Below are 26724 nucleotides of genomic sequence, written 5' to 3'. Positions count from 1 at the left end.
TTGGATGTAATTCTACAATCTAGGTATTCTGAGGAGATACTCACATCTCTACGTGGGAAGGTGCTGAGTAGTTTATACTCCTGACAAGGGAATCCTTTGGATGCTACAAAGTTGAAGACGACCTGTAACGGGTTGGAGCTCAGGAAACGCCTTTCAATAAACTCCCCACTCGGTGTCCTAATCCGCAGCTTGCTCTGTGGTTCGCTTTGCTCCTCTGGCGGCTCCGGTGGAAGGGACTGTTCCAAGGAAAGCCTGATAGCCTGGGAAAGAGATAAAGAGGGTCAGTAGGGCACGGCCATTGACATGACTACAATACCACTTAACAAGTCCTAATGCTTCCCATCACTTAGAAGTGACGAGCTCATTTTAACCTCTCTGGAAAACTAAATTCTTGCCAATTATTTGTCTCTAAAAGTAAAAAAAAAGATGGTCCTGGGGTGAAGGCCGGGCGGCTGGGGCAATGTTTCTGTGTCACCGCAGCCATAGTCTGCAGATGGGTGCAAAAGGAGATTGGGAAACAAAAACTTCTCAAGTCATTTAAAGTAATAGTATTAAGAGTCATGTCCATGTTCTGGAGGCAATGTTCTGTATTCCCGCTCTACTCCATAGCGACATGCTAAAAATCACTACTTCTCTGGCTTACGATTTTGGGGTGTAGTCATGTAGACGTCATGTATGTAACTACTGAGCTGAGCCCATACTACCAACTCAGTTGTCTAATCTCAATTCTGATCGTATGTAAATTGATAGATTTTTAGGTTCTGTGGCCTGGGACCTACCGATACCTCATATAATGGGAAGATAGAGAAGACACAGGAGATACCACTTGAGCCATGGAGTAAGGCTAGGGTCAAATCCATAGAATCCACCGAAAATCATGCAAGACTTTTCTCTCCGCCAATTTCAGGATAAGAATGGCGGAAACCTGATGGACCCCATTATAGTCTAAGGGGTCTGTGGGTACCCATGTTTTAGTGGACGTTCTCTTGTACGCTGGGGGACCCAGCGGTTGGGTCTCAGGGTTCTTACTCATCCTCTGGGAAGGAGATGTGTCCTTGGTGGGACAACCCCTTTAATGCCTTCACAACCCAAGACCACTGGGCTGGCAATTCATGAGTGAAGGACCAATCAACAATGACTGGCAGGACTACAGAAGTATTATTATTATTATTTTTTAATCCAGGGCAACATCAAGACCACCAGGGAAGCCGACGTTAACCCCTCTGCTATCCTAGTCCACCAAGAAGGTAGGTTTTAACCTATCCACTACCCTAGACCACTAGGGAAGCTAGAATTAATGGGGTTGTCAAAAATTACAAAAAAAAATACTATATGTAGGGATTGTGGATAAATGGAAAAACAACGTAAGCGGAGCTGCTAAATACCCTACTGCCCCGCTGATGTTACTCTGGTGGTCTATACAAGTCTTTTTAGTTCCCTGCAGCAATGACATGTCATTATTGCATTTGTGGACACTGCAGACAATCCACAGCCTCAGAGGTGATGCCTGCATTTACTGCACAAGACCACCAAGGCCTGCGATGTGATGTGCATGTGACCGCTAGCTGATCATTACTACAAGACAGCTCAACAAAAGCCTGCAGAAACACCAAAGTGGCGGCATTGGAGCAATGGGAGTAGAAATCATTTTCCACCATTGCCTGCTATTAATTTTTCATTTGTGAATATTGGATAACCCTAAAGCCTTCACTTCCCTACACTACCAGGGAATTGGATGTGAACCCCCCTACTATCCCAGACCACAAAGAAAACAGATACTAAAATGCCTTCACTACTCCATACTACAAGGAAATCCAATGTGACCCCCCTACTATCCTAGACCACCAGGAAAACAGGTACTAAAATGCCTTCACTACTCCATACCACAAGGAAATCCAATGTGAACCCCCCTACTATCCTAGATCACCAGGAAAACAGGTACTAAAATGCCTTCACTACTCCATACCACAAGGAAATCCAATGTGAACCCCCCTACTATCCTAGATCACCAGGAAAACAGGTACTAAAATGCCTTCACTACTCTATACCACAAGGAAATCCGATGTGAACCCCCCTACTATCCTAGATCACCAGGAAAACAGGTACTAAAATGCCTTCACTACTCTATACCACAAGGAAATCCGATGTGAACCCCCCCTACTATCCTAGATCACCAGGAAAACAGGTACTAAAATGCCTTCACTACTCTATACCACAAGGGAATCAGATGTGAACCCCCCCCTACTATCCTAGATCACCAAGAAAACAGGTACTAAAATGCCTTCACTAGCCCGTTTAGGGCACTGTTTTGCCGTTTTCCTGTTATTGAACTTGCTTTTGGTTCGTCTTCTTTTTGTTATTTTGTAATGTATTGTGATTCTGTTTCTTTATTTTGAAAATTTCAATAAAATTCAGTTTACACCTAAAATGCCTTCACTACTCTATACCACAAGGGAATCGGATGTGAACCCCCCTACAATCCTAGACCACCAGGAAAACAGGCACTAAAATGCCTTCACTACTCCATACTACAAGGGAATCGGATGTGAACCCCCCTACTATCCTAGACCACCGGGAAAACGGGTGCTAAAATGCCTTCACTACTTTATACCACAAGGGAATCGGTTGTGAACCCCCCTACTATCCTAGATCACCAGGAAAACAGGTACTAAAATGCCTTCACTACTCCATACCACAAGGTAATCGGATGTGAACCCCCTACTATCCTAGATCACCAGGAAAACAGGTACTAAAATGCCTCCACTACTCTATACCACAAGGGAGGCAAATATTAACCCTCTACTATCCTGTACCACCATGTAGGTAGGTATTAACCATCTCAGTACCCTAGACCAGCATGGTACCTGGTGTTAACTTTTACACTACTCTAGACCAGAGTTTCTCAACCTTTTCAAGCCAAGTAGCTCCTCGTGAAAAACTGTTCCAACCAAGTAGCCCCAACAAAAACTGTGGTGTCCATCATGACTGATCCCACTCCAATCCCAAGTGGGGAAGTAATACTTGGCATGCATAGCCTATAAAGCAAAGGTACACGTACCACAGGTTGGGAACCATTGATGTAGACCACAAAGGAATCCAAGTAAGGTCTTCACTACCCTAGACCACCAAAATGTCTGACCACGGTCTTATTTTCTATTGTCCAATCTAACAATTTTTCATATATTTTTGCTGCCGCTATAATCGTTCCATGTTATCCTTATGAATTTCTGCTAAAACCTGATCTCAAGAAAAATCTCCAATAAAGAGATTAATTTCTAATGGTTTACCATCAATGCGCGTTTTCGGTTTATTTATGCCCAATACCGCTATAGAAAATCAATGAATAAATGAATATATTGTTTTTAGGTTTTGGTGTAGAAGACGTTCCAGTCTCATCTTCATCCTAAGTGTGAATTAGCGCTGGACTAAATACGTCCTCCAGCTAATGGCAAATAAACAAGAGCGCCCTGTTATATAACAGTGCATTATACCCCCACCCCTTTTATCTGCCCTTTCAAAAGATTTAGGGACAGGTGTCAAACAATGTTGTCAGTGTCATGTGAGTGCCAGGTGACAAATCTGTTTATTTCCCACCACTTAATGACGGCGTGCAGCGCAGCTAATTAAAAGAAATCCTCCTTTTTACCAATCCCAATTAGATCAGATCGCCCTGCCCGAGAGGACACCTGATTCAATTGTCAGGACGCAAAGGTTAACAAGGCTTGAGAGTGGAAGTGTAATTACGTAACCAGCCACGGGTCATCGGGTTCACTCGTCTTTCTTTGAAGATGAATAGGTGAGAAAACAATCAAATAAAAGTTAAACCTGATCCTTCTAGTGCTGCGAGGACATCTCCGCCACGTAACACCTCGCTTGTTTTGCAGGCTTGTTCGTCAACAAAGAAACAAGCGTTGTCTTGTTTCTCGGAGGATAATCACCTCGATGGCTTCTCTAGAGAGACCCAACCGCCCTCGCTTTAATCATCTAACAGGGGTGGAGGACACAGTAACGGGTCGGCCATCTAATCTGGATGGGGCATCCACACCAGATGTTGGAGGAGATGAGGAACGGGCAAGTTGGAATGTTCTAGAGGAGAAGCCAATGCTGGACAGATTTCTCCCCTCTGCCAAGACAGAAGATGAGCAAGTTGTGCGTGACTGTATATGGCAGAGATGGGCGAGATAGCGATCAGCCAAAGGCTTCTAAAATTTATGACCAGCTTAAAGGGATTCTTCCATGAACAAACTAAATTTGTAGACAGTTAAAACATTTTTTCAAATATAAAGAATTAAAAATTTTTAAGAATTTTAACAATTTTTTTTTTGATACAATCACACTAGTGTCAGCTCCATTGGAGGACCAGAACAACGGAAGTAGTAACACACAAAGTCAAAAATAACCAGCCATGATGTCCTTATTGTAGTCGGGTTATCTTCTCATACATGTAGTGTCCTCCTGATGACCAGCCATGATGTCCTTATTGTGGTCAGGTTATCTTCTCATACATGTAGTGTCCTCCTGATGACCAGCCATGATGTCCTTATTGTGGTCAGGTTATCTTCTCATACATGTAGTGTCCTCCTGATAACCAGCCATGATGTCCTTATTGTGGTCAGGTTATCTTCTCATACATGTAGTGTCCTCCTGATAACCAGCCATGATGTCCTTATTGTGGTCAGGTTATCTTCTCATACATGTAGTGTCCTCCTGATAACCTGACCAGAATAAGAACATCATGGCTGGGTATCTGACAAGTCCCAGACCGCAGAAAGTCCCTGCATTCATGGTCATATCCATTGGTAACTAATTGAGACAACAGGTGTCACCACTAAGATAGAGAAAATCTCTAAAACTCTGCAAAATTTTTAATTTATATTTGCAAAAATGATTAACTTTTAATTATTTAAACATTCAAATATAGTTATGTTCATGGGGAAACCTCTAAGGTGTTGTGGCAAAGTTGATTTTTTTTGCGTTGTAGATGTTGCTGTTTTTTTTTTTTAGCTGAGGCCATGACTGGCTTCAAAAGCAATGGGAAATATAAAAGAAGTTCTTATACTTCTCCCATCAACTTCATTCACTCTTTCCTTTGGCTGATCTTTGGGTATCCGAAATATTGGGACCCATTCAATTTAATACTGTGAAGACCACTAAGGCTAGATCAAGATGACAACTCAAGAGGGACAACTTCTTGCACAATTGAAGCAGCTTCACATTGCAGTATAATAATATATCACACAATGTTGGATTTTGCAAAATTTTTGCAAAAAAATTCTGTATTTTTTTTTCCCAATTCTCATAAGTTTATGGCACCACTACTGAATAAGTTGGCAATTGGCCAGCAGTATTGCTCCAATTGTGAGTGCTTATGTCCCATGGAGGGTACCCCTGTCACAAGACCAAAGATCGCTATGTTGCCCTGCCCTATTGAAAGTGAAGAGAGTCACGATGCTCAGTGCTGTGACCAGAAGTCACTAACATCCCCTAGGTCCGTGATGGCGAACCTATGGCACGGGTGCCAGAGGTGGCACTCCGAGCCCTTTCTTTAGGCACCCATCTGTGGAACAGATTATACTGTGTGGGGGACACTGTGCAGCAGATTATACTGTGTGGAAGCCACTGTGCAGCAGATTATACTGTGTGGAGGCCACTGTGCAGCAGATTATACTGTGTGGAAGCCACTGTGCAGCAGATTATACTGTGTGGAGGCCACTGTGCAGCAGATTATACTGTGTGGAGGCCACTGTGCAGCAGATTATACTGTATGGAGACCAGTGTGCAGCAGATTATATTGTGTGGGGACCAGTGTGCAGCAGATTATACTGTATGGAGACCACTGTGCAGCAGATTATACAGTTTGGACTATGTGGGGGTCACTGTGATGCAGATTATACTGTGTGGGGTATAATGGTGGAGTACAAAGCTCTATAAAGCCCCATTCACATGACCGTATTTTGCAGGTCTGTAAATGTCTGCAATTGTGGATCCGCACAGTATTAAGGTTAAACTCCAGTGTTGGCACTTGGTGATAAATTAGAGGGTTTTCAGTTGCAGTTTGGGCACTCGGTCTCTAAAAGGTTCGCTATCACTGCGACTCCATTCACTTAGCGAAGGGGGTCACAGGGCAACACGACGATCTATGGTTATGTGACGAAGTCTACATGTAGTGCCTGCAGATTACTGTAGGCTTCCTAGCTGTGGTTTGCATCAGTGCCGTAAAGCAGGACACAAACAGAAACGGTAAAATACAATAACCACCAAGGAAAAAGGAACCTTACAAAATATACCATAGTGCAAATTCTTATTGACCGCGGCCGCTGTGCATGAGAATACTACAACTCCGCGTCTGAGCGTTCTCCTGATTTTTCCATTTCATGCTGAATCTATAATCCGCGCTCCTTTCGCCGGCCGCGTCCATTGTTATTAAAGCACCTGTTTCTTTCTGTTGTTTTGACATTTTCCTGCCGGCTGCAATAACAGATGCCATTTTATTTACTGCGCCCGCTCAATTATGTGGCAGAAGGATAAACAGTAGCTCATTAGAGTCCCTTTCCCTTTGTGCAAAGAATTCCTATTTCCCCAATGTAACCACTTTCCCCCGATGGCGTTGTCACAGGACAGGGACTCACAATGACTACACCTAGGCAATGGACCAACATAGAGGATAAAAAAAACAATTAGAGGATGCATAGAGCCTATAACGCCAGCGTCTGAACGGCCGACTCGGGGGCTCGGAAGAAAAAAAATAAAATAAAAGGGAGGAGGCGGCTTCGTCTGAATAGATCAATAGCCACATTACAAATATATGCGCTGAACAAAAACCCCTCTATGTAAGCAAACACAGCCCGACAACAATAGATTATGTGTAATCCCTGAACTTCAACTGCGCCATTCTGTAATAAACAGCATTGTTAAAAAATCGCTTTTGTTTTGCAAAGCAAATATCTATTATTTTGGCGGCTGCACACTGTAATTCTAAAGAACAGAGCGCTGGCCGCGCGGCGAAGACCAGACCGGGCCTTGTTTTTTTTTTTTCTGTAGGAAAATATAGTTTCCAAACAGCTATTGTGAAGCGGCTTCTAGAATGAAAAGGTAAGGTAACTGGATGAATGGCCGGAGGAAGAATACCTGTTTGTTTTACTGGGAACTATTGCTTTAGATCCAGAGTCACAAAGGGATATACATGTATACAATGGGGGAGCGTCCGAGCAGCCTGCAATGGGCTGGAGCTTTATTAAACTACCGCAATTGCATTTCCACAGAGAGATTAAAACTCTGAAAGCAACAGAAGGTTTCGCTTTGTTCCATTGTAAGATGTAGCAGAGTGGAGTTTGTCTCGTGCGATGACGGGCCATCTGCAGTCGTACAGGGAAACCTATGCTGCTCAGAATGAGACCTGCAAGGGGGGGGGGGGGGGGATTTATTAAGGCTGCCCCTTCCTACGCCAATCCTAATCCATTCAGTAATTGGTGCAGGACGCACCTGATTCATTAAGAGGTTCTGGACTATTAATACTTTTACCAAACTCTGGTGCACCAGAGCTGAAATCTGCGCTAGATTGAAATACAGTAAATTTCCAGATTTCTGGCATGAGTTATTGTAAATGTGTTGAGCACAGGGGTCTCTGGTGGTCTTGGTCCCCGTCCTGCTTGGTGAATAGAGCGCAAAGGCAAGAATGGCAACCAAAAATGTGCCAAATTTATACCCTCTGGTATAGATGGATTAGTACATCAACCCCACCCTTCCCCAGTGCCATCTACATGGATAAGGCAAAAGAAGCAAAAACTGACAACTCGAGCACCAAGAAGTAAATCACTGTTGTCAGGCCGATCATGAGCAGATCCCCCCTCCGACACTTGTATTCCCTATAAAATCATTCTGGCATATATTTTCTTATAACGCTCCCGTATACCAAGTCCTCTGTTATTGCTCCTAGAGATTTGCAAATAGACAAGTGGGCGTTACCATTCTGCATGTGAAAGGGGTGTGTCCCTGCATCGTCTGATACTGCCAGCACTGATTGGACAGTGTCAGTGCACACCCCTAACTGGTGACACCTACTGGTCAATTCATTCCTACATTTCTAGGAGAGAACCCCCTGACGAAGCCAGTTCTCCTTACGTGTGTTCATGAATTATGGATGGAATATTTTCCCTCTCTTTCTTTAGTTGTATAGGTAATATTTTATTTATTCTTTTCAATAAAGTTTTTTTGATATAATTTTTTATAATAATTTGGCGGTTCCGGCCTTTTGTGGCATCATTTTCGAACAATCATATGACTGATGGATCTCGTGACGTCAGGCTTAAAAGGGTTGTGGCTCACACAGTGGAAAATGAAAAGAAAGACACGGAATCCGTGGCAAACTCGAGCAAGGCGCTGATTTATATATTTTTTTCAGTGTCCTGCTACGATATCTGCCTACAATTGAAAATAATAGGAGGCAAATTTGGGGCGGAATCTGCAATGGATTCAAGGGCGAAATCTGTGGCAGATTCCAACATCCGGGTAAACTCGGTGATCAGGAGATTGCAGAACTAAAACTCTAAAGCCTCTTTGTGAATGGATTGCCATTGGGCTTGTGTGACCCAAGTGGACCTGAAGAATGGAAACCCGAACGCAGGCGTGAACCTAGAACAAATCGTTACCATACATTCATATGGGTGCTTTCCCCAGACACAGCATCATTCATGTCTATTGGTTGTGTCAAGTCTTGCAGCTCAAGTGAATGCAGTTGAGCTGTAGTACCAGACACAGCCCATAGACATTGGTGGCGCCATTTCTGAAGGTAAAAAAAGGCAAAGCTTATTTGTTAACCCAGAAACTTGTATATAGTATATAAAGCAATGGCAGATGTAATAGCAGTAAATAATATGGGCGTACCTCTCGCTCCTGCTCCTGTTCTTTCCGAATCTGTTCCAGCCGGTACTGCTCAGCCATTTCTCTCTCCTGAGCTTCCCTCTGTGACAGCAGGAAGGAATATCATCAGATGTTCAGCCTCTTACCTCCAGACATTCTTGATTTCCATATTTTTAATGTCATCATTGTGCCGATACATGACGGGGGGGTCACTCACCTTGGCTCGGTCAGCTTCTAGAGACAGGCGGTAAGCTTCATCCTGCTCTCGTTTTACATTTTCTCTAGCTTCTCGCTCGTCCTAGGGGTTAAATATAAAATACAATGAGAACTACGGCCCGCGGAGGTCAGCAACCAGACGTACAACACACACAGACTGGGCATATAGGCATGTTTACACACTGGATATGTCACATCACATTATAGAGGTTCAAAAAAAATATTCTGGATATCAGGGAGTCTTAGAAAAGAAGTTAGTGGTCTAGAACATCCTCGTGATCGAAATAGAAAGATCTGTTTATTGGGTTGGATAGTGTTAAATCTGATCAATCCGTCCACCTAAGCTAGTACCCCATGCACACAAACGTTCACCCAACAGGTAAATCCTGCACATCATGACTGTGTAAGAACGATTAGTTTTCTCCTGTATTCCCTCCCCCAGCTGGAGGTCCAGTACTGTCTAGTGTAGGCCCAAGTACTGTCTAGTATTGGCCAGGTTACAACTAGTAATGGCCCAGTCTCAACTGGTATAGGCCCAGTCTCAAGTGGTATTGGCCCAGTCACAACTACTATAGGCCCAATGCCAACTGATATAGGCCCAGTCACAACTACTGTAGGCCCAGTCCCAACTGGTATTGGCTCAGTCACAACTACTATAGGCCCAGTCCCAACTGGTATTGGCTCAGTCTCAACTGGTATAGGCCCATTCACAACTACTGTAAGCCCAGTCCCAACTGGTATTGGCCCAGTCACATCTAATGTAGGCCCAGTCACATCTAATGTAGGCCCAGTCCCGTTAGTCCAGACCCACCTAGTGTAGGCCTGGTCCTACCTAATGTAAGTTCACATGTGTGCCTTTATTTCTGATAGACTCTCCCACCCCCAGCAATTATATTGCTGGTTTCGACCCCCAATTATAATGCTGGGTTCCATCACTAAGACAAGAATAACACTGCTACATGGGTCTCATGTCCTTAAAGCGAACTTGACACTTTGAACATTGAGTCTGATCTGTGAGTAGCATGTTATAGGGCAGAAGGAGCAGAGTACATAGCGATCACTTTAAAAAAAAAAATGGATCCATTTCTGTCGGGTATTTCTTTTGTTTATAGACACACAAGTTTTAGCACCTAAAAAATGGACAGAAACAGATTTTTTTTTTTTTTTTTTTAGACATTGACCTGTATGTAAACAGATAGCCATCCATTTGCATCTGTTAAAGGGATCCCCGTATCCTCAGATTTCTGTCATTGGTTTGCACTGCAATAGATAGGTTGCCATTCAATGGGATGCCATATTGTATATGTAATCTGATGTGCAGGCAGCATGCTATACAGCAGGCGGAGCGTAGGTCATCAATATCAGTGGGAGTCCGACCCCTGGAACCCCTCCTCCAGCACCAGAACAATTATGGATAGTTCACACGGGGGGGGGGGGGGGGGGGGGGGAGGTGTAAGGGAAGATTTTGGCACAGAGACATTCGTGGCTTCCTCCTCCGGGACCTACTCTGGAGGGAGTTGCCGCGAGGCGAATGCCGCGTTTCGACGAGCCGTGGAATCCGCCTGAAGAAAGGGCAGCCCGCTTCTTTTTCCGTGAGTGGCAACATGCTGCTTACGGTAGAAAGTAGTCTGGTGGTATGGAAGGAAATCCACGCAAACACAGAGAGAATATACAAACTCCTTGCTGTTGTTGTTCCTGGCAGGATTCGAACCCAGGACTCCAGCACTGCAAGGCTGCAGTGCTAACCACTGAGCCACCGTGTTGCCCTTCAGTGTCTACTATTTTTGTGGTCCGTTTGTCCATTCCTCTAGAACTATAAGAGATCAGGATGAAGGCAGGCACCCGACGAAGAGGTGAACTAAGTGTAAACGGATATAACAAACCTGATGTGAATGGATCCTACAACAGCATGAGCTGTAATGGGGGGCCTTCACTGCTTAATCCCAATTTTTTTTTATCCAAAAACATTTCCCACAGTGCCCCTGCATGACATATAACAGAGGATAAAAGGTCTATAAACGTCCTAGACCATTGAGAAGAACAGTATAGCCTTCAGATCCCGTTATGGAGCATTTACCATGGCGTCCTCGAGGCCGCAGCTTGCGGTGTTGTATGTAACACGGATGAGGATAACACCACAATTAGATAAGATTCACCCGTGTCACATACAAGTGTGTACGGGTACACTTGTCACTGCCAGATCATGTCCCACTGCTCGCCCCAGCTCACTCCTTGCTGAGAACTGACAGCAACAAAGGTCCTGCGGTTTTCTTCTCCATTTAATTAAACGTGGAATCTGTGGCTCCCCTGCATGGCGGCGGAACTGCTACATGACTCTCGCTGCGGGGCCCAGCTCCAAACCCTCGGAATTAATCTGAGAAGGGGGAGTGCGTAATGACTAAAACAGAGCAAGATACATATACACTGTATACTTCTCCGACGGGTTTCAGTTTTGTTCAACAGTTCAAGATCTGGTTTAATGAGATCATGTGAATAGATTGTGAATACGACCTACCGAGACGGCTGCTGTTAGGTAAAAATAGGGGAACAACACGTCGAGATGGAGGGGGGGGGGACGAAAAAAAATAATGAAAATAATGAGTAATAATAGCTGCGATTTTAAATAAAAATACAAAAGTAATTTCGCACCTCCTGGCACGGCGCCTGTGGAACCGCTCCGTGCTGGGGGGTGATTATAGAAGATCGTCGCGGTGGAAGAAATTATAATAAACCTTTCCTAGAATTATTCTAATTTAAAAAATTTTAAAAATTAAAATATTTGAAGAAATTGTTTTTTTTGTTTTTTTTTAATGTTTTGAATTTTATAAAAATCATTAAAATCAAAGAAAAAAAATTAATTTTCTTGAATTTTTTTTAATTTTTTTTTTACAAATTATTCTGTAGTTGAATTCGAGAAAAGTATATTATGATTACTAAATATCTCTCCAGATTTTTTTTTTTATGATAGAAATTATAATTTCTAATTATTTCAAAACAAAAAGTAAAATTATTTTAGATTCTTAGATATTATATTATTGCTTATTTAATTTATTAAAAATAACTAAATAAATTATTAAATTAATTTATAGGCAAGAATAAAATTTTGTAAAAATTGGCGAAAGTCACATATTTTTGGATATTTGCCACCAGTTACATTACGGGCTTGTAGGAGTAGAGCACAACCACTATATACTGTATCCTGCTCAGTACACTTTAGGGCTAGCTCACATGGGCACAGAGGGGGTGGATTATGGCATGTAATCCCCGTCATAATCCGCCCCCTCACAATGGTGGTCTATGGAGACCACCAGGCTACTCTTTTCCGTGAGCGGCATGTTGCCGCTTGTGGAAAAAAGAAGCGGGCTGCCCTTTCTTCAAGCGGATTCCACGGCTCGTCGAGCCGCAGCATCACCCTCCGGAGTCGGCCCATTCATCCGGCTCCCTGCGTCACCCTCTGTGCCATAATCCGCCCTTACGCCCCCCCCCCGTGTGAAGTATCCCTAATAGTTCTGGTGCTGGAGGTGGGGTTCCAGGGGTCGGACTGATATTGCTCCACTCGTCCTGCTCTATAGCATGCTGCCTGCACATCAAACTACGTATACAATATAGCATCCCATTGAATGGCATCCTATCCATTGCAGTGCAAACCAATGGCAGAAATCTGAGGATACAGGGGGGGCAAGACGGTGGCTCAATGGTTAGCACTGCAGCCTTGCCGCGCTGGAGTCCTGGGTTTGAATCCCGCCAGGAACAACATCTGCAAGGAGTTTGTATGTTCTCCCCGTGTTTGCGTGGATTTCCTCCCATTCTCCAAAGACATACTAATAGGGAAGAAAATGTACATTGTGATCCCTATATGGGGCTCACGATCAACAGTATAAATTTTTTTTTTTTTTTTTAAAACAACAAATCTGAGGATAAGTTTTGGATTTGCAATGCGGTTGATTTTTGCGCCTCGTCTGAACATGCCTTTAGGCAGAGGACACTTCTACTTGCAGGATCATTTTTAACATCTTCGACTTGCAACTTGTACCACATTGTACATTCAGCGATGACAGCTCGGGGGTGAATTGATGCTGAAATTCTCAAACATATGCTGATTTTCCACATTTTTCCGTACGCGGTCGGCGTTTACCCGTCATTTAAAGGTCAATTACGTCTCAGTTATTTTTTTGCGCCGCTCCCACGTCAAGCAATAAACCAGGAAGAAACTGTGCACGTGTCAGGAAGAATATTATGTGTATACAAGTAATGCGGCGTAAATCTTCTCTCGGCAGAGCTGCCCGCAGCTGATCCCCCATCATTCAGTGCTCGGCGCAATACAATTTATTTCTTACAAATGGCACAGTTAGCAGAATACTAGTAATAAAAGTAATATCTTCCGTCATCCGCCTCCTCTTATCCCCAGATCACGCCGCGCTTTACACAGTAATGAATACATCTTCTCAGTTATTACGGCTCCTCTTCTTGTTTACCTCTGCTGGATGAAAGGCTTTGCAGGTTCCTTGGGATTTGAGTCGGTGACCTTCTGGCTGTTAAGATGTTATGGGAACCTCACCCACCTGTCTGGCATTTAGTGTAAAATGCAATAACTACTTTCTGCTTACAGTAAAGGATAGACGAGAGGGAGATCGATGTACGGCCGCAGCGCTTTATTGTGCGCAGGTGGATCCACAATACACCTGTTAGGCGCCGCTCGCTTATTTGCAAACCTTTAACCCGGAAAAGCTAAGAAACGATTGCGGGAATGGGAAACATTATGAGATTTGGGTGAACTCTTGGTTGCCAATATCACTATATATATATAGTTTCAGCTCAGCACATGTCAGGGTAGGATGTATATCTGTCTAGGATCTGCACCAATTAGGTTGTGCCAATGGAATCTATTCATTTTATACACAGTATAATTCAGATACCGCATTCTCGGGACTAATTTTCAGGGTACTCTGACCCCACCATGTACTGCATGGTGATCGGTGCACTTGTCTAAAGTGCTAGCTTTTTGGTAAGTAAGGGTGCATGGGCACAGTGCGGCGGCCATCATGGTTACAGTATATAGTACAACGGCACGGTCATTGGTGCCTCATCGTGAACAGGCATCCTTAATCCAGTTTAGGGCTCCTTTTGTTGTTGTATGCAGGACTATCAGGTCTGTCCGATCATACGGCGCAGAGAGCCGCAGTAGCAGGTTCAGCCATGTACGGCGCTATTCCTGGCTAACACTGAAACGGTCGCAAGATCGGGAAGGAGTTCATGATAATAAGCCAACCTTTCATGTCCTCACTTAAGTGCGGTTTTATATACCGCTAGAAAGCCAGCCTTCCCGGCACGTGGTTATTGGTGCCGTTAGTGTCGCCACTGATATCTACCCACTGTCAGAAGGGCAAAGCGTCATCACAGGGCGGTAAGGAATGTCCCCTCTGACAGTACAAGGCTTTGTTAGGGAAGGTGGTCAGCAAAAAAAAAAAAAACGAAAAAAAAAAAACCGCAGCGAAATCTGCAACAAAAAAAAGCTGCACATGTCACAGAAAAACTTAATTTTTGTTGTTGTACATTTTGTAGCAGTTTCTGACCGAATCCCAAAAGGGGGCATCAAAGGTGAAGTGTAAACTTCTCCCTGTGGCCTCGCCTTTAGCAAGAAGGTGTCAATTTTTTTTTTTTTTTTTTTTTAGGTGTAATCAAATTTTATTGAAAATTTTTTAACAAGAAATAAGAAATAAACAAATAAATCAAGCAAATAATGAGGATAGAAGAACCCAAAGATGAAACAGGGGGGTGTCAATTTTTTTTAAAATTTTAGCTTTAATCAATTTTATTTTTAGCTTTAAATTTATAAATTTAATTCAGATAATTTTTAAATTTTTTTTAGATATATAAAGGATAAACAATCCATTGAGTTACCGTTTGTGATGTAAGCCGCAGAAAGCAAGAACTGTGAGCTTATTTCGACCGAGCCAGTGACCGACGGGAAAAGTAGAGTATTTTGAGATTTTATTTATTTTTTAAATACATAAAAAAAAACAAAACAAAACAGCAAAAATACAAAAAAAATTTAATAAAATTACATAAAAACTAAAATTATAATAAAAATTAAAAATGGTAATGGTAATTTTTAGAGATGAGCGAACACTGTTCGGAACAACCGTTCCAAACAGGACGCTCACAGCACGCTCCCATAGAAATGAATGGAAGCGGCCGGCACGCGGGGGGGTTAAGCGACCGGCCGCCGGCAAAGCATACGTGCCAGGTGCTTCCATTCATTTCTATGGGAGTGTGCTGTATGGATCGGCTGATCCGAACAGTGTTCGCTCATCTCTAGTAATTTTCTGACATTTCCTGGAATATAAAAAAATATATATACCAAAAAGTTTTCTGTGTGTTTAAAAGGGGATTTGTCAGGTCTCCCAAACCAATGAGCATCTTGTAGGGCCCTAACCTTCCCTTGTAGCCACCAACCCAAAAAAAGCAATGCAGAGATAATACACTTTTCATGGATATGCAAATTAGACTGCAAGTGCACAGGGGGCGGGGCCTGATTTACCAGATTTGTCTACACGCAGTCCCCAGCGCTCTGACTCTCCTCTGGAATTTTGCTCTTTTAGGCTAGGATCCCATGTAGCAGGCCACACCCAAAAAGCACTGCCGAAAAGACAGAGACGGAAACTGTGATTTTTCCCATGTGAGCGCTTTTGAAATCGCATTTCCGCTGCAGATATTTTTCTGCAATTTATGGACGGCATCAGCCAGAATCCCATCCATTTTGCAGGTACAGTAAAATTAGCGTTTTTGCAACTTGGGGCCCCAGCCTTAAGCTGTAATTGACCTCTCCAGCCTCTATTTTACAGCAGCCTTTAGGCAAATTTGGTAAATCAGGCCCCGCCCTCAGTGCACTTCCATAAAATAGACCACTATCGCTGTATTTCCTTATCGGTTTGTGGCCCCTCCACACAATTTTTGGTTTGGACCCTTCCGACTCCCTTCAATCTGTTATTTTTGAGTATTCTTAGAACAATCCGCGCGTCTTGAGAACTCATTACCCTTAAAAGATAATCAGTCTCCTTTTTCTTTTCCCTTTATTTGTTTCCCTCCGTCAAAAATGTAACCTTCTAATCTTTTTTCCTTGGCAAGCGCGTTCTCAAAAAGAGCGAGCGCACAGATGCTGCTGTCAGCTGCCGCATTATGGAGGAGGTTGCCGAGATGGAGCGAAGCAGATACAAATGTCAGCCGGTGAATCGCATTCTCTCCTAAGCTCCAGCCTAATGCCATCAATCTGCAGAAGCGGCTGGGTCTTCTTCAGGGTTTACCTGCCTTAGGCTCTGCGTTTATCGAGAGGAATAATAACCAGGAGGATGATATTCTGCCGCGTTTATCGTCTGCGGGGGGATCTACGGTTTTCACAGCGATCCCTTCTCTTCCCTCACCCCGTACAGCTGTGATAGAAATTAGACAGATCTGCTCTCTGGCACCCAATGTTGTTTGGCATGAGATAAACAAAAAAGGCCACCTATTACTTTAACACAACAAAGATGAACTTTCAGGCTGATGAATTTTTAATGTGCAGTTAGTTATCTACAAGGGGCCCGGAATAGGAAGGAGAGCGGCGCAATCGGCGGAGTAAATGGAGCACAATCTCGAAAAATTAAACCCAGAGCCATCATGACGGCGACATACAGAGGAGACGTCGCCTCTCCCGACCTGTCTGTTAAGTAAATACATATATAACCATTCGGGAAAATTTTGTCTTATTAATATCAGGTTCCTCTGTTATTCCTCCTGGAAATGTATGAATAAATTAACAAGTGTTACCTTTCCGCTTGATAAAGGATGGCTGGTCAGCAATGAGTGAACAAAGTCAGACCATGCACGGATGTATCCCCAAATGATCATTTATACATTTCTAGGAGGAATAACTGAGGAGACAAACACAACGATAAGAGGAGAAAATAGTAGCCTGGGACTCCTGCTGATCAGCTATGTAAAGAGCCCATGGAGCTCACAAGCGCTGTAGTCTCCTTTCTGTGCATGAAACTGAGCTGCAATTCCAAGCACAACCACTATGATAGGTCTGGCGCTGTGCTTGGACTCCCCTAAATGAGGTGGCCTTTTCAGCCAGCTGATCGGTGGGGGTCCTAAGAATTGGACCCTCATTGATCACATATTGATAACCTATCCTAAAGATGGTGCATCAACATATATATAATCTCTAACTAATCCCTGTTACTGAAAACCTGCTAAATCAGTAAGAGGTAAAAGTGTAAACGCCAAATCTGAGCAGTAAAACTAAACTTCTATCAAAGTACAATATAAAGAGAGGTGTAGTCTGAATACTGACCAAGTCTACTCAGCTCAGTATGGGACTTAAAAAGGATTTATCAGCCCTCCCGACGTGTCCTTTACTAAAGATTTGTATGCTGAATGAAATAAGTTTGTATTTTCTTCTGGTGTCATTCCTCTGTTGTTCCTCCTGGGAATTGAGGAATCACACTAGGTGTTACTACTCCCCTTGTCCCAATACAGTCATGTCTGAATGAATAGTGATCAAGTGTGCAAGGACACTACTTCAGGAAAGATGTTCCTAATTTTTGCAGGAGGAATAACAGAGGGGCAAGGCACAAAAAAAAGGGGTGGGGGTGGGGCATAACCTAAATAATCACAGGTAAAATGCCCGATTTTCATTTAGGTCATAATCGCTCAGCTCTACTTAGTATTTAACGTATCCACTTTGTTCTGGTCCTTTACCATGTCATGTGACCAGCAATAAGACCTTACAGAGCAGCAATGATATGGACACAGAAGTCGATGAGAATCTTATAGGAATGAAGAGAGAAATGGACATGCTCTTGGCATATAAGACGCTGTGTAAGGCCGCATTCAACACACGACTGTGCGCATGTGGGGTCCATAGTAGAACAACACATGGATGATGTCACATTAACTTTTGTCAGTGAGCCTGGGCTTGTGACTTTCGCCCGGGGCTCACGGTGCGTATGGGGCCACTACAATATAATAGATCAGTCTGCTAACCCTGAAAAACAGAGAGTGTTATTGCTGGTCACATGACACAGCGAAGGACCGGAACAAAGTACTCACAACTGCAGCCACCCAGAAGCAAAATAACTTTTACCACCTACACTCCTCCAACAGGTTAAAGAATACATGATTTTAGTCGGAGGGCTGATCAGTGGTGGTCCGGGCGCTACCCAGATTTTGCACAAAGCGGACTGTACCACCATTTCAATGGAATCGCCTGAGAATACAGAAAAAGAGTAATCGCCTATCTTCAACTGACATGAATGGAGCGCCGCACGCCGTCTATCCTGATGCTCCATTGAGAACGGGGTGCACAGACCCCTCGTTCTCAACTGGGACCCCACCAATCCACCAGTATCCCTCATATTTTGAATAGGGCGTACCCTGCTCTGCCTGAAATACTCCTATACCGTTCTCACCATCTCTTGGCTGTTCTTTATAGTTCCCGCACGCGGCCAGTGCACCACATCTGTCCTTGTTGTTCACTCTCCAGCCATTTTACTATAATAGGGTTTGACAGCAGAAAAATAAAAATGTACGAGGTAGAAATTCTCGGATGGGCTGAGCCACAGTATGGCAGCCCCACCCGCGGCCGGCTTGTCACTAAGTGTTACTGTAATCCTTGCAGATTGCATCCTCAGGCATGGTTCAGGTGCAAAAAGCTCAAACCTGACTGCTCAGAATGTAAGGTCTTGTTAGGCTTAAAAGCGACAAGCTAAAGTGTTATTCATGTCTGTAATTCAAGGCTCGACCTGTCCGTCAACATAAGAGCTAGTGCCAATGCAGTGTGTGAACGACGCCCTTCACCTCCTCCTTCCCCAGCTACTGTACATGGAGGAGGACAGGGCTTAGCGCAAGATTCTGCACCGATATATTTCTTGTTACCATCTTGTCAGAGATGAATTCTTATGATACACGGCCTCCAATGACAATCTCTGATCACAGCTGTTTAAAGGGGTTTTCTAGGCTTATCAATTGATGACCTATCCTTAAGTCTTTGGTGGGCGGGCAGACCCTGAAGACCCCGCCGCACAGACTGCAGCTTCTTCACAGGAAACCAAACACAGTGCCATACATTGTATAGTGGTTGTGTTCGGTATTGCAGCTCATTCCTACTCACTGGATTGGGACAGGATTGGATTGGATTGAATCGAATCGTTCATGTGATCTATAAACGGGAGTCAGATGGACAGTGGAGGGCGCTCATAGAGGGGTTGGACCCTCACCTATATATGTCCTCAATTGTTAAGTTTACAGAGCACATTTAGCAACTGGTGCATTTAAGCTGTTACCCCAATGGCTCCAATGACACAGTATAGTAAATCTATGCCGTGCCTCTATATGGCTCCAATAACACTGTATAGTAAATGTATGCTGTGCCTCTATATGGCTCCAATGACACTGTATAGTAAACCTACGCCGTGCCTCTATACGGCTCCAATGACACTCTATAGTAAATCTATGGACCTATGCCGTGCCTCCATATGGCTCCTGAACCTTTGCATGGGTATGACCGACGGTCTCATCCGCTACAGACCTGCCCCCGCTCAAACCACAAATTTGTTCATTTGCAAATCTTCTTAATATATTTCACAGGAAACAAGCTGCAAGAACAACAATGCTCTGCACAAGCTCTGCAAACACAGCATTGACATACTGTGGTCGTACAGTACAAAGCTATTCTGTTGATCGTCTTGTGGTTTTCATGTAACTATTCAGACGGGAACAGTAACAGAAGCCGAATCTGTATCCTGTTTTCTATTGTCACCGGCATAAAGGGACTCGCATTTAGATACATTTTGATCTTCCAGGGGCCAGGATGGTAGGAACAATAGACTATAGGATGGGATTTCTAGGAAACAGCCTCGTGGTAAAAGACTAAGCCGCAAAAAAGGAAAATATTGATTTTTCTCATGTCTGTCTGCTGAAAGAAAATCCGCTTTTAGCTCAGATCAAGTGTGGGAATCAGCTGCGGGGACATGAGGTTCGGGAACAGATAGGAAACTGTTACTTTCTAAACATTTATCAGTGTATAGGATCAGGATTGGAAACTACAGCTATGGAGGATATGACGGATGGAGAAATGCACCCTCCTGCAACTTTGCACCATAGTTCTAGCACTGGCTGAACAACCCCCGACCATCATACTGAAGTGTCACCACCATATTACGCAGGACAATATATCGATATAAAACATATCTGTTATGTATGTCAATTGCAGATTTTGGGGGAAAAAAAAGTCTAATGCAAATAAAGCAGCTGGTGCACTGGGGGCGGGACGTAGGCCCCTGGAGCACTGCTCGCCACGCAGACCACTACTATCTACCTACCTACTATTGATCCTCCCACTGATATGACATCACCCATCCCACCTATGCATCAAGCAGTGCTCCCAGGGCTAAAGGTCCGCCCTCAGAGAACCAATGCAAGTTATTTTTCTACAAATTGGTGTAATGTATCCAGTAATGTGGTGGCGGCAGCTGAAGATGTTTGGGGCGGTGGTGGTGGCAGCTGAACATACTCGGGGGCGGTGGTGGTGGCAGCTGAAGATGCTCGGGGGGCGGTGGTGGTGGCAGCTGAAGATGCTCGGGGGTGGTGGTGGTGGTGAACGTGTTTGGGGGCGGTGGGGGTGGCAGCTGAAGATGTTCGAGGGCGGTGGTGGTGGCAACTGAAGATGCTCGGGGGCGGTGGTGGTGGCAGCTGAAGATGCTCGGGGGTGGTGGTGGACGCTCTAGAATGAGCCATTCCGCACATTAAGTGATGCTAAATGTTATACATTCCCTTCATTAACAATATGATGAGCGCCCTGACCGATCTTTAACCCCGTGATCTCCGCCTCAGGCGTTCCAGGTACACAGGAGCTATAGGGCTGCGGAGTGCAGCTGTCAATCGCAGGACAGCGCCAATGTTTGCGCGCCATGTAGGACACATTCCTGCTGATCCCCCTCAAACGTTCAGTGTCAACAGCACAAAGGGCATTAGATAAACCGTCCCTTCCACGCTCATCTCCGATTACTGTAAAACTGTGTCTCCTGCAAAACTGGCAACTTTCCCGAAGTGTCGGCAGCCAATGACAGCGCAATAACATGCCCCGCGAGAGAGCCGAGGGATTAGGCTTAAAAGGATCCACTTTCCTGAACCGAGTCTTTGCTTTTAGATAAAAACGTATTAAATGTATTGAGTTCATAAGAAGATAAATAGTTCATATTAACCCCTCGCTGCTCACGTACAGCTTCTGCTACTGAGCCCCCATGTAATGGCACCCCAAAACGTATTGTATAGGTTGCTGTATACAACGACTTAAGGGATAGATCATCAATAAATGACCCTTGGGGGTCAGATAACTACAATCAGCCGGTTCAGGAGAATATTGTGCTCACCCCTACACAGAAGCCTTTACAAGTAGCTGATTGGTGGGTGTTGGACCCTATAAATCATCCTCAAATACCAAGCACAGTGCTGTACATTGCTTTGGGGCTGTGCTTGGCGTTGCAATTCAGCCCCTTTCACTTGAATGGGACTGAGCTTCTGCTGTGCCACGTGATTAATGAATACGGTGGGAAGAGGGCGCAGCTCTCGTCAGCATTTGCAAAAAGCTCATTGTCAGGGGTCCCAGGTGTCAGACTCCAGCAATGACATAGATTTATGACCTACCCTAAAGACAGGCCAGCAATTTGTAAGTAGTGGAAAATCCTTTAAAATCATCTTCTTTATTTTACCTGTCCTTAGAATAGGTCATCAGTAGAGATGAGCGAGTAGTACTCGATCGAGTAGGTATTCGATCGAATACTACGGTATTCGAAATACTCGTACTCTATCGAGTTCCACTCGCTGTTCGAATGTAAAAGTTCGATGCAGAACCAGCATTGATTGGCCGAATGCTATACAGTCGGCCAATCAATGCTGGTTCTTCTCCTACCTTTAGAAGTCTTCTCCGTGCAGCTTCCCCGCTGCGTCTTCTGGCTCTTCATTCACTCTGCCAGGCATCGCTTGTAGTGCGGACATGCGCAGTTGGCTCTGCCCAGGCCCGATGCCTGGCAGAGTGAATGAAGAGCCGGAAGACGCCGCAGGGACGCTGCACGGAGAAGACTTCTCGGAGGATCCAGCCCGACCCTCACTCGTGGACTTGGTAAGTATAATTTGATCGAAAGTTGCCTACCCCTGAAACAAGCATTTTCTCCCCATAGACTATAATAGGGTTCGATATTCGATTCGAGTAGTCGAATATTGAGGGGCTACTCGAAACGAATATCGAACCTCGAACATTTTACTGTTCGCTCATCTCTAGTCATCAGTATTATACTGGTGGGGGTCCAACACCTGGGACCCCACCAATCAGTTCTCTGTGGAAGTACTTGGATGGCAGGACTGAACATTCAATAGGTTTGACAGCCATAATAACCAAGTGGTGCGCTGTTAGGATGATGTTGGGATGCCCACTGGATAAAAGAGGACATTCCCCAAACAATCTGATGTCAATATAGACAGTGGCATCTAAGTGGTTAAACAGCGGAGCTTGGTATGGTCGCTGATCTTAACACGGTTGGCTCGTGAACTTGTAAGACGGGTCACCAAGGGGTTAACCATGTGCAACGTTCGATGATGTGGAGATACGGCGCCATTAGAGGTGATGGAATACTTCTAAGGAAGACAATCTATTCCTGGGCTCACAATCTACATTCCCAATCAGGATGTCTTTGGAGCGTGGGAGGAAACTGGAGAACATGGAGGAAACCCACCAAACACTGGGAGAACATACAAACTCCTTGTCTGGATATGAGCCCAGGTCTCCAGTGCTGCAGGCTACCCACTGAGCCAATCTGCTGCCTATATACATTGGGCGCTTTGTGCAGGCTGATAAAGCAAATCCATGACAATGGGGATAAAATACCGGTATAGTAATGGTTTCCCTCACACACAGCTCATGACGTCGGTCCTTACCTCATCCTTGATATCCTCCTGCTGCTGGGCCGAGAAGATTTCCATGGCGGATATAAGCCTCATCATCAGCTCGTCTACCGATGTGTTACCTGTCAAGACAGCAATGGCTGAACAACTATCTGAGATATTTACAGGTGACAAATACTGTATAATGATGGCGTCTATATACCGCTCTACACATGGCACATTTTTATTGTGAATCGGAGACTTACTTTATGTAGATTTTTGCAGATTGTCAACTCTGAATGCAAAAATAATCCAGTTTATATTAAATTACAGTAACATTTCCTAATACAGTCTAAAATGTTATGTCATAGGATGGTGGCAGTCTTATGATCTTTTCCATGGTTTCGATGAGGACTTCATTGTCCTATTGAGCAGGCAATGAACAATGGTTGAACAGTCCAGCGCATGCGCAGGTAGAGGGAGTCCAGCAGTGCCCGCGCATGCGCTGCACCCGTTCAGTTCTGTTCATCAACAGCAATAAAAGACAAAGCAAAGTAAAACTGGAGAAGCCATCGCATGGGTAAAAAAAAAAAAAAAAAAAAATCATATCACCACCTCCAATTTACATCTCATGGATGTGGGGACACGGCTGCGTACATGTCAGGGGTGGTGGGGACTTCCAGTGAAGGAAACAAGGACGGTGTCACTTCATACGATGCACCGGAAAAATTTGCTATAAAGTAGTTCATCGCTATAAACAACCTTCTTGGTCCTTGTGAGATCTGTTTGATGTCTGCAGTGTGATAGGTGACCTATTGTATATATCATGTTATGTAGCATCTCTGAGATTATATATATATATATATATATATATATATATATATATATATATATATACACATATATACACACACACACACATACATCAATCCGTGCATGTTACAGAATTGCCCTTTGTGTGATTTCTAAATGCCCAGGTGTCGGTTCGGCAGATATGCAGCTACCCCGTATCAGTAAAGCTGACCTCGGTAAACCATTCTCATTCCCTTTTTTCCTTTTCGGTAAATGTTAACACGTTCTAACAAGCATCCGGGCTTTATAGTCTGCAAACATCCAACCCTGGAATCCCACCAGAGCTATGAAAGGTTACACACCTGGATTCCCTGCCCCGCGCTTCACATCGTTCTCACCGAGATCAGATTAGAGCGCGGCGGGTTAAGTGTTACAGAGAGTTTAGAGGCTTTCAAGGGCCAAGGATGGGAACACTTGAGACGTACAGGAGGAGCAGGCGCAGATCTGCACTGGGCGACAAGTGACACCCTACAAGAGCGGGGTCAGAACAAGCTGCTGCAGCCTATGTAAATGTATAAGGGTGCAAACGGTGCAGGGACTCCTCTGTAGGAAGTAACTGGATAAATCATGTCTAAGTCCAAGTCTAATGACCCGTAGGATTCTTGGAAAGTGAAGGAGAGAATTACTGGGACGCTAAGTCAGCGAGGTCAGAGCAAAGAGGAATTATTGCAGTTTTCGATGGTAATTTTGTGGTGACATTTCCTACTTGTTGAAAGGTTATGTAACTTAAGCATGCATAAAAGGATTTCAGTGCAGAGGCGGGAGATCGCTGATCTCAGATACACAAAGATCAACTTTTTCTTTTCTTTTTTTTTTTTTTGATAAGCAGCCAGGTCTGTGCCTGTAGGTCATGCACTAAATACAGGGAATAAGAGGTTAACCACATAAGCAGTCCTACGGCCTTAGTAGAGCTATATTGCAGGGGGGGGGGGGGGTATACATTGCTGTATATTATCTACACATTTCTTCATTAATATAGGCCATTGCCATAGGGAATGGACCAAGCTGCAGGTTCAGAAGCTAAGCGGGCTGCCTTCTCTTAAAGGGGTATTCCTATTATAAACATGTTAACTGTTTGATCGCTGTTGGGGGATTAGAGAAAGAAATCCAAGTGTAGCGGTGCATATTAAAGGGTACAAAGCAATGGAGTTGGTGAAAGGTCCTCTTTACACGTCTATTGCAGACCAATCCCTTTAATACTCCACTTTGTGCGTTTCCCCCTCCTATTCTTTGGACACCAATATGGCTGTGCATAGATGCTTACTCGGAGGTCTATACTTTCTTAAAGGGGGTGCCCATGTTTGTAAATCAGAAGAAGTTAAAATTGTTGTATTCTCGTCCGTGCAGGAGCCTGATTGGTTACGGCTACATGAATAGCCATTGATCCATATAGTGTATACATGACACAGGACCTTACCTTGGATAACATTAAGCACTTCATTGGAGGATCTTTTCCCCATTATAATTAGAAAAAGCGGAAACTGATCCGTCTTCTGTGTTCGGATGGTCTGGGTTACCACGCTGCCAAAGTGCCGGGTACACAACGTAAGGAACCTGTCAATGAGACGAGAAAAAAAAAAGCATGGAATCTAAAGTATAAAGCAAAATACACATCCCATGTAAAACAAGTATATATATATACATACACAGTCAGTAAAGATAGCGGCATTAATGGGCGATCTTATTCTTAATGCCAAAAATACATGAACCATGGCGAACCACGTCACCTGCCGACATGTACATTAGATGCCTTATCACTTTATAGGTTGGTCTATGGATTATATATGGCCAGTTTAGGCGTGCTTTCACATAATGTCACGTGTCCGCTTAACATGTATCAGGACAGCTCCAATGGCCGACATTCATCCCCACAGGTGCCCACGAAAAAAAAACAAAAAAACCCCACACGTATGCCAAGTGCTATACCTTTCTGTCTTACAGGTGCCACTGTATGGGGTAGGCCATGTCTCATGTGCCAAAGTGGAGACCCTGATGGACACCACCCAATAGAGTCTCTTCTGGGAAAATGGCGGCCTATGGGTTCACATTGAACATAACGGAAAAGCAATCTTATAAGAGGTTTGATCAATCAATGGGGGGGTCCGATACTAGGGACGGTTATAAAAGGCTGTGCCGCTCATGGCCTCTTACTTATGCCGATGACATTTATTGGTCACAGTAGTTCAGTCCCATCCAAGTATTAAAGGGGTTTTACAGAACTTGTATACTGATGGCCTTTCTTTAAGACAGGTCATCAATAATGGTGACTAATGGTGGCTCAATACCTGGAACCTTTGGCGATCTGTTTGAAGGGGTCACGAGTGCTGCGGTCTCCTCCCTGTGCTGATGAGGTCACATTCATCAGTCACATGGTACGGCGGCACCTCAGCCCCATTCAAGTATCTGAGGTGCAATACCAAACACGGCCCATACTACAGGTAGGACGTTGTGCTTAATATTCAAAGCGATCCCCTAAACCTGATTGTTGGGGGGGGGTCTCTGGTGTCAGACCCCCACCGATCAGTGACTTATCAAGGCTGGTTCACACCTGCACCCAGTCTCCACTTTGCGGGTTTCTGTCTTCTGCCCGAGAAACTGGACAGGAGACGGAAACCCGCCCGTGAGCGTCTTGTGCCTCTCCGCGGCGAAACCGGTTTGTTTTTTGTTAACCGGTCACAAAGTCCTGCAAAAACGGTTTCACCGCGGAGAGACAGAAGACGCTCACGGGCGGACAACTTTGCAAACCCATCAAGTGAATGGGTTTGAAAAGTGACTGCTGGTTTCCGTCTCCTGTCCAGTTTCTCGGGCAGAAGACGGAAAACCAGAAGCGGAGACCGGGGAGAATATGTGAACCCGCCCCATGTCCAACTTTGTTAAAAA

General features: G+C 44.3%; 1 protein-coding gene across 1 annotated transcript in view; it reads right to left on the bottom strand.

Annotated features, from left to right (window-relative positions):
* Positions 1 to 26724, bottom strand: part of FAF1 (Fas associated factor 1) — a 152337-nt gene that overhangs the window by 14331 nt on the left and 111282 nt on the right. The window contains exons 14-18 of the mRNA XM_075286243.1: positions 25262 to 25398; positions 23047 to 23135; positions 9077 to 9157; positions 8884 to 8961; positions 45 to 260 (exon numbers count right to left, since the gene is read on the bottom strand). Coding sequence (XP_075142344.1) covers positions 45 to 260; positions 8884 to 8961; positions 9077 to 9157; positions 23047 to 23135; positions 25262 to 25398 — 601 coding nt within the window. The remainder of the gene's footprint in view (positions 1 to 44; positions 261 to 8883; positions 8962 to 9076; positions 9158 to 23046; positions 23136 to 25261; positions 25399 to 26724) is intronic.

This window comes from Leptodactylus fuscus, chromosome 9 (assembly GCF_031893055.1).
Source record: "Leptodactylus fuscus isolate aLepFus1 chromosome 9, aLepFus1.hap2, whole genome shotgun sequence".
Taxonomy (NCBI): domain Eukaryota; kingdom Metazoa; phylum Chordata; class Amphibia; order Anura; family Leptodactylidae; genus Leptodactylus; species Leptodactylus fuscus.
Note: the sequence above shows the minus strand (reverse complement) of the source record. Positions and strands in the feature narration are given on the sequence as shown.